The sequence below is a fragment of the Lycium barbarum genome, chromosome 1 (assembly GCF_019175385.1).
Source record: "Lycium barbarum isolate Lr01 chromosome 1, ASM1917538v2, whole genome shotgun sequence".
Taxonomy (NCBI): domain Eukaryota; kingdom Viridiplantae; phylum Streptophyta; class Magnoliopsida; order Solanales; family Solanaceae; genus Lycium; species Lycium barbarum.
Genome location: NC_083337.1, coordinates 157,855,315 through 157,864,662, shown reverse-complemented (window position 1 = coordinate 157,864,662; position 9,348 = coordinate 157,855,315). Strand labels below are relative to the sequence as shown.

Sequence of the window (9,348 nt, the reverse complement as noted above, 5' to 3'; positions counted from 1 at the left end):
GGACCTGTCTTTTAAAATAACCGTTGTCATAGAGATTGAGTTTCGAATGTGAAATTGTAAGACAATATCCTTACATTTTACTTGTGAAATTTTAAACTCCATGACTTCAATATCAGGAGTTAAAAAATGGTTAATTGTGTATTTTATGCCTTCTTTTACTTCCGAGCTAAGTACTTCCCGGCCCATATTATGGACTCCAAACTGCTACTGTTAAGTCCACATCAAGGGCCCACACTCAAAAATCAGCCCAACCTAAAAAAGGTGTGTGCTTCGATTCAAACTTCAGAGGGTACAATCAAAGAGATAAAACAGGTCTCTGTTTATATTTGTGTCTCACTAAACTGGGAGGATATGAAATAAAAGTTACAGAACTACATGGGATGACTTGACAAAGGAAATGAGCTTTCATGAATATGATAGAATGCAGAATAACCCACTAAATGATAAATATCCCATGACCAATCTATCGATGGTACAATTGTAACCTGTCCCTCAAGCAAGTACAGCAAAGTGTCTAATTGTGTTGTAAACTAGCCATCGTCGCTATCTAGTTTGTTTGGCCTTGTTAAAAATGAAGTACCAATCCTCAGCTGTTGTCTAGCATTATAGTATTCACCACATTCTTTACAAACAAAAAGAAACATTCTCGGCACGATTTAGGCATTAGAGTAGATCTCTTGAGTTCCTTAACTTCCTCTGCATGGACGCACACACATTCTGGAACGGAAGAAATGCCAGATGTTTTGTGCTCCAGACCACAAGCTGCTAAGATGGAGTGAGTGGCTAGTCTTGCAACTTGCTTAAATGTGTCAACTTCTGCACAGATGAAAGTCTATTAAAATCATATCAAGCGTCAAGAAATAGAATATCATGCGGTAAAAATTTCGTTTTTGGTCATACAGATTACAAGACTGAAGATTCCATGCGCTGAAGTGCTATCAATGAGACAAAGTATTATAACCAGATGTATGCACTTACTGTGAATGACTTCCACACCCATTATTAGCACACATTGACAAAATTGTATATAGTCCCATTTGCTTTATATATGTAGTTATAGAAGTAGAAGAAAGAATAACCAACTCAGACCAGATGCATCATGCTACAACAGTTATTTACCATTTGAATGCAATGAAGTGATTGATGTATCAGCTAACTACAGGTCAAAGTAAAAGCCGTACCGAGCTTTTTATCTTTGCACAGGATTTTCAGGTTGAGCTTCACAAGAGATTGGATTTCAGTCTTGGCATCACATTCCACCGCAACTCTTCTCTTAATGCCACTCTTTTCGATCTTGAGTTTCTCCTGAGGAGGATTCACAATGCTATCTGAGGAACAACAGATTCCTTTGTCTACAATAGTAGCACTTGATGCCGACTTGATAGAAGAAATCAAGTGTGTGGACCCACCAGCACACAACTTATTCTCCTGTGGTAGTCTATTGTTCGCATGACAGACATCTGACTGAAGTGAAGTCTGAGACTCCTTCGAAGATACAAGTTCACTATATAATGGTCCGCATGCGGTTGAAGAACCTTTATATACACCTGAGGCACCTTTTAATTTCGTGTCCAACTTACAAACATGACTCTCGGAATGACTAGGCCGATGCTGTTCAATCTTTACTGAGATAGACCTTGAGCTTGATTCACCAGCTTCTTTGCTGCTAGTATTCTTCTTAACTGCGTGTTTTGAGGCCTGACCGGAACATTTATTCCTGTCACTATTTCGTTCAATTGCCTTAGCCATATCCAACATTTTCCATGCCTTCTCCACCTCTATTGATCCTTTACTGTCCTGTCTATTTTGATTGGAAGACTGAGAAGTCATTGGTTGACTCGAGCAAGAAACTAAAGGCCGTTCACCAGAACAGCTGCTACGCACAGGTTTTAGTTTAGCAATACTAGCACTAGTTTTTCTAGAAGGAAACGTCAAGGATCCACTTTGAAAACCATTCCAATGTTCACGTAATGTGCGAATCCTATCATGGACATTACGGCAATGCCCTAGGGTTCTGGCATTGAACATAGCGGCACGTCCTGCAACACCATTTTGTCCTACCGAACCCAACCTAATTGAGCTTCTTTGAGAAGTATTTTGCCTTCCAGACGCAACCAAAGAGCCAGTTGGAGCGCTCTCAACACCATCAACAGACTCTCGTACAATATCATATACAGATACAGGTCTTGCTGATTCTGCTGAGTGGTGATCACTGAAACTAGTTTGAGTATAGCAATCAGTTTTTGTCTCATTCTGGGCCTGTTCAGCCTTCAGAAGTGAGCAGTCTGCACAAAACCAATCACCCTCAGGAACAGTAGCACCAAGGCCAACACAGTAAGTATGATAAGCAATGTCACAAAGGTCGCACAGCAGCAGGAGACTGTCATCGGCTGTGCTGTGGCAAATGTTACATTGCACTTCCGCGTAGAGATCCCGCGGTCCAGTTGTTACATTTCCAAGGTGATGACAAACCTGCATAAGCACTTTCGTCAGTGATACATGTGAGGCAGTCAGGAGATTATACCTAGTCTACCCTACCACAAACCACGTGAATCTTTCAAAATATACATATGAACATGAATGAACCACAAAAAGTAGAAACAACGGAAAAGTCTTCCAATCCAAACCTTTGAAGCATTAAGATGACTATAATAAATATTTTATTATTCAGAGTGCAGTGAGAAGTAAATGAACTAAAGATAGCAGATAACTAATAGGAGACTTCTGATAGACTATTGGCTAAAGATAACAACAACAACAACATACCCAGTGTAATCCCAAAAGTGGGTTTTGGGGAGGGTAGAGTGTGCGCAGACCAGTGGCGGAGCCAGGAATTTTACGAAGGGTGTTCAAGCATTGGATAAGTAATTTTTTTTTTTTTTTGATGAATGGGTGCACGGAAATTTAAAATCAAACTACATAATATAAGTAATTGATTTTTTAAATGAATGGATGCACCAAAAATTTCAAAAATCAAACTGCGTAATATTTAGCTTTAATGAGTTCATATTTAAATTAATATGAGGTGAACAGACTAAGCAAAAAATACGAGAAGGAAAAGAGAATTTAACCTAGAATGAAACCACTTTTAGGCTTCAAACTTTCGCCTGCTTCTTACGACTACAGTGATAGCACCAAGACACGAAGAATGGAAAGCAGAATCAGGTTTTCTTTTAGTTTCTTTATGGAGCCTTTTGCTTTCGATTTCGGCAGAGTTATAGAGAGTTTAGGATTTGCTAATTAACTTTCGATTAAACAAATACTTTTAAGTTTTATTTTAAGAAAATTAATGAAAAGAAATAGAAAGTCAAAAGCAAATTGGTTGGGAATCCAATTGGCTACTGATACGTTTATTTTTCTTCAGGGATTTTTACATTGTAGGTCTTTAATTAAGGATTATTTCAGTAAGTAATATTACTTTTGAATTATTTCAAAATAACATATTTATTAACTATTATTATAGCACGAACTTGCTTATGCAGGGGCGGACCCACGTGTATCCAAGGGGTGTCATTCGACACCACTTGATCAGGATTTTTTTTTATTTATGTATGTATAATAGTATGCAAAAGAAAGTATTTCGATAAATATTAAAGAGATGACGTTGCTTAACACTACATCGCTGATAGCTCACTGGCTTGGCACTTAACCAGTCACCTTGAGGTCGCGTGTTCGATCCCATTGAGTAGCATATATTTGAAAGTTTGTTAGGCTTATTCTAAAAATAAAGAAGCCACAAAGATTTGAACTCTTGATGCCTTGCTCAAAAGAGCCAAGCTCTATCCAACCGAGCCAACTTTATTCTGTTCAAAATGTTGCCAATATGAGATTTATTTCTTACTTTGACTCTTTACCTAATCAGCAATATCTAAACCGAGCTAAAACCTGCGACTCTTTACCTAACAAGGAGTATATTATTGTAGTAGTCAATAAATAATTTAATATTATTGTGGAATAGGATTACTCAAGCAACTTAAAATCCTAACTTTGAAAAAACTACTCACTTTTCTTTTAAATTTGCAATTGGAGATTAAAGTTGCTTTACAATTTTTGGTGTTGTCCGTTGCTCTTTCAAATGTGAGTTCTTTTAATATTTTTTTTTTCATTTTTTCTTTCTAGTTGGAATTTCTTAAAAACATTCATTGTTTTCTTTAGGTGGGTTGGGTTGAATCTATGGAATTATCTAAGGTTCATCTGAATTGAAATTTTAATTTGTAATTCAACTTGAATTTATTTTTCTAAAATATGATGTCACTATAGTTATGTATTTATATTTCACTTCTTTAAATATCGACACTGCTTACAGAAACCCTGCGTACGCCACTGTGCTTATGTGTAATAGAAATTAGATATAGAAAGTAATTAATTATCCTTATATTAAGGAATCAATTTATTCCTTTTCCACTCTCATGATTCTAATATTAGTATTCTTCTTTATGAGCACTAAAATAGGAAAGGTGTGGTTGGATTAGTGTTGCTCTTTTAAAAATGTTAAGAATAACTAGGAGGTTGGAAAGGTGAGGGGCGCGCACAGCTGCTGGGAATCGTACCTCCGGGCCCAACTGCTCCATGATTTTCCAGAACACACTATACCGCTGGACTATCTCGTCTAGATGTTTCAAGGGTGTCCAAAACGTGATTTATAATCATATATAGTATAATATTTTACCTATATACACAATATAATTTTCCGGCGAAGAGTGTTCGCCTGACCACCCTTACTAGGCTGTAGCTCTGCCCCTGACGCAGACCATACCCCTACCTCATGGAGGTAGAGAGGCTGTTTCCAAAAGACCCTCGGCTCAAAATAAATTGATTAGAAATCTATGATGTATCCTAATGTGTAAACAGCAGTTCGATAATTTCGGAGACATAAATGCGTAAATGCAGGTTAATGAAATCACCATAGACCAAGTCGATAGCTTTTCATACAGCAAATGAACATCAGCTTTTCATCATTTCAGTAAATTACATAGTATAACTAACAAACAGAAATAGTTTGCCAATTTCTGAGTTGAAAAATCAGCAAGAACGAGCCCTAATACATCATTAAAAAGGATATCTACAAACACATGTTATCCTAGTGCAAACCTCTTTATCTTTTCCCTTTTATCTGTAGACGTAACTCACAAGTCGACCATAATCATCGGCATTACTGGCAGATTTTAGTTTTATTTAAACATAGATTGACAATCGCCTTAACGTGCTCTTTTTATAACCGTAGTTGCACACGATACCTGCTACCTCCCACCAACACAGGTACCGAGTAACTCTGTCCACCAAGGCCTGGACAAATGGGAAGAAATCACAAGTGTTTTTTGCCTGGTTGGGAATTGGACGTGAGAGCTCGTGGTTTTTCAACCCACAACCTTGAGCCTTAATGGTTTTACTACATAAATGAGTCAAATTAAGGTATAAAATTGAGCTCACAGGAGTCCAAAAAGAGCAAATTCAGCAATCAAACATTCAACATAAAATTAAAGACTAAATAAAAGAAAGAGTAAACAACCTGATCGCGAAGAGGAACATTAACAACACGCTCGGTAGGAAAAACGGGAAGTTTCATCGGGCGACGGATGGTGGAGAAACGGCGTTTACACATAGGACATTTGGACTCAACCTTAGACCACTCAATGATACACACAAAACAGAAGTAATGGTCACAACAATCGATAAAACCACGTATAATTGTGGTTCCATGTCCAGTTTCAGTCAAACAAATTCCACAACAATCCGATTCCGAATCAGAAAGTTCGAGCTTTGATTTGCCTTTGGCGGATGAGGACGATTCGAGTGAATTTATGGTTAGGGTTTTGACTCGTTTGTTTGGATGGGTTTCTGGAGCTCCGCTATTTTCCGGGTCGGACTCCATGTCTCAGGATTTTTGGAGGAGTGCCGGAATTGTTTCCGTCGTTAGTTGTTTTGTTCAGCGTAACAAGAATATGGATAATGATCCTTTTCACTTGATGGAAGAGATTTTTGGGCCCATGGCTTCGAATCTAAGGAGGGCAATTCCTTTTTTTTGGCTGGTCTTTAAATTTTGCCCCTCATATTTGAAATTTTTATGGTTTGTCCTTCGGCTAAACCCCATGAGTTTCAGGTTCGAACTCTCACCCAATCAAAATTTTAAAAAAAAATCGCAAGGCTGAGTTTAAATTCGCTATGCCCCAACCGACATACACTTGTGAAGAAATTACCAAAGTTATACTGGACCCGACATACTTATGCCTTATGGGCAGACTTGGCATAAGTATGCCGAGCCCGGCATAACTTTGGTAATTCCTTCACAAATTTAGGCCGGATCCGGCGTAAAAGTTTGTCCATTAAAAGTATGCCCCCAATGGCATAAACTTGTTAAGGAATTACCAAACTTATGTCGGTCCCGACATACTTATGCCTTATGGGCAGACTTGGCATAAGTATGCTGGGTCCGGCATAACTTTGGTAATTCCTTCACAAGTTTATGTCTGATCCGGCATAAAAGTTTGCCCATTAAAAGTATGCCCCCACCGGATGAGGGTACCTAGGAAGAATTTCATTGTCCTCCTTCTAATATTATTACAGAACTAAAAGGCTTCATGGTAAAACTTTGTGCATGGCCTCTTCCACTCATCGTTATGCAAATGCCGTCAACAATTATCATAGTGTTAATACTCATGAAAAACTAGGCTTAGATATAATGGAACAAAATCACGACAACTACTCTTTTCTAACACTACCCCATAATATATTAATAAGAGCAGTTATAATATATCCAATACAGGAAATGTAGCAAAGAAAGTCTTTAGGTCACATTGACACGAAAACCACTTGAATTTTAATAGAGCATTTTGATGTCACTAAAAATCTGTAAAAAGTTGACATGAGATCTCAAAGTTATGTCGGACCCGGCATAAACTTATGAAGGAATTACCAAAGTTATGCCGGACCTGGCATACTTATGCCAAGTCTGCCCATAAGGCATGAGTATGCCGGGTTCGGCATAACTTTGGTAATTCCTTCATAAGTTTATGCCGGATCTGGCATACACCCGACCCAAACCTTGCCTTGCAGTTTTCTTTTTTAATTTATGCTTCAGTGGGGGTTCGAACTCAGGACCTCATGATTTATCCGTGAACGTTCAGTGTTGCAATGCGAAGGGCAAAAATTAAAGACCAGCAATATGAGGGGCATAATTTAAAGACCACAAATATGAGGGGCAAAATTTAAAGACCACCCCAAAAGAAGGGCAATCCGCGCAAAAAAATGATCTAAGTAAGAGCCTGTTTGGATGGGCTTATACCTATAAGTTGCAAACAGGTTATAAGCTAAAAAAAAATAAGTTGGGGGTAGTCTAACTTATTTTTTTGGCTTATTTTTTTAGCTTATAAGCTACTTTAGCTAAGCTAAGTCAAATGGGCCCAATTATTTTTTTGAGCTTATTTTAAGCACAAAATAACTTTAAGCTGGCCAACCAAACACTCAAAAAAGCTGAAAACAGCTTATAAGCAACTTATAAGCCAATCCAAACAGGCTCTAAAACATGCATTTTTTTGCACGGATTGCCCTTATTTTGGGGTGGTCTTTAAATTTTGCCCCTCATATTTATGGTCTTTAAATTTTTCCCTTCGCTTGGATACCTGAAGTTTTGGGTTCGAACCCCCGCTCAGGCATAAAATAAAAAGATAATTTCGCAAGGCAGGGCTGGGGGGAGTATATGCCGGATCCGGCATAAAGTCCTTAAGGAAAAACTAAAGTTATGCCGGAAGGGGCATAACTTTTCCCCAAGGCATAGTTTAGTTATGCCTTATGGGGCAAAACTTTTCCTTAAGGAACTATGCCTTATGGGGCAGACTTTTAATTAAGGCATAACCAAAAGTATGCCACATAAGGCAGAACTTTTTCTTAAGGTATAGACTTTGCCTTATAAGGCAAACTTTTAGTTATGCCTTAAGGAAAAATTCTATCTTATGTGTCATACTATAAAAGTTTGCAGATTAAAAGTATGCCCCCACCGGCATAAACTTGTGAAGGAATTACCAAAGTTATGCCAGACCCGGCATACTTATGCCAAGTCTGCCCATAAGGCATAAGTATGCCGGGTCCGGCATAAGTTTGGTAATTCCTTAACAAGTTTATGCTGGTGGGGGCATACTTTTAATGGGCAAATTTTTATGCCGGACCCGACATAAACTTGTGAAGGAATTACCAAAGTTATGCCGGACCCGGCATACTTATGCCAAATCTGCCCATAAGGCATAAGTATGCCGGGTCCGGCATAACTTTGGTAATTTCTTCACAAGTGTATGCCGATGGGGGCATAGCGAAATTTAAACTTTGCCTTGCGATTTTTTTTAAAATTTTGACTGTGTGGGGGTTCGAACCTGGAACCCATAGGATTTAGCCGAAGGGCAAAATTTAAAGACCACCCCAAAAGAAGGGCAATTCGCAGAATTGCCCTTTTTTGGGGTGGTATTTAAATTTTGCCCCTAATATTTGTGGTCTTTAAATTTTGCCCTTCGGCTAAAACCCATAGGTTCCGGGTTCGAACCCCCGCTTAGTCAAAAATTTTAAAAAAATTTGCAAAGCAGAGTTTAAATTTCGTTAAGCCCCCTCCGGCAGATTTTTAGTCATGTTTAACTAAAAGTCTGCCGGAGGGGGCAGACTTTGCCTTGAAGCATATATACGTATATTTTTTTTTAACTTTTCAAGGTAAACTTTTAGTAATGCCTTAACTAGTGTGCCCCATAAAACATAACTAAAAGTATGCCCCATAAGGCGTAAGTTTTCCTTAAGGCATAACTAAAAGTTTGCCTTATAAGGCAAAGTTTAAATTTTGCTATGCCCCCTTCGGCAGACTTTTAGTTGTGTTTAACTAGAAGTCTGCCGGAGGGGGCAGACTTTTAGTTGTGTTTAACTAAAAGTCTGCCCCCTCCGGCAGACTTTGCCTTGAAGCATATATATATATATATATATTTACTTTTCAAGGTAAACTTTTAGTTATGCCTTAACTAAAAAGTGTGCCCCAAAGACATAACTAAAAGTATGCCCATAAGGCGGAACTTTTCCTTAAGGCATAACTTAAACTTTGCCTTATAAGGCAAAGTCTATGCCTTAAGAAAAGTTCTTGCCTTACGGGGCATAATTTTGTTATGCCTTAACTAAAATTCTGCCCCATAAGGCATAACTAAACTATGTCTTAGGAAAAATTCTGCCTTATGGGGCAGACTTTTAGTTATGTCGGATCCGGAATAACTTTAGCTTTTTCTTAAAGATTGTATGCTGGATCCGGCATACACTCCTCCAGTCCTGCCTGGCGAAATTATTTTTTTATTTTATGTCTGAGCGGGGGTTCGAACCCAGAATTTC

The 9,348-nt window shown here is 38.3% G+C and overlaps 1 protein-coding gene across 1 annotated transcript; it reads right to left on the bottom strand.

Moving 5' to 3' along the window:
- Positions 1–385: 385 nt before the first annotated feature.
- On the bottom strand, positions 386–6,012 carry LOC132600198 (uncharacterized). Its single transcript, XM_060313292.1, has 3 exons — positions 5,510–6,012; positions 1,182–2,472; positions 386–816 (listed from the first exon to the last, which is right to left on the bottom strand). Exons 1-3 carry the CDS (start codon positions 5,870–5,872, stop codon positions 587–589), a joined length of 1,884 nt encoding a protein of 627 aa, XP_060169275.1. The 5' UTR covers positions 5,873–6,012; the 3' UTR covers positions 386–586.
- Between the last annotated feature and the right edge of the window lie 3,336 nt (positions 6,013–9,348).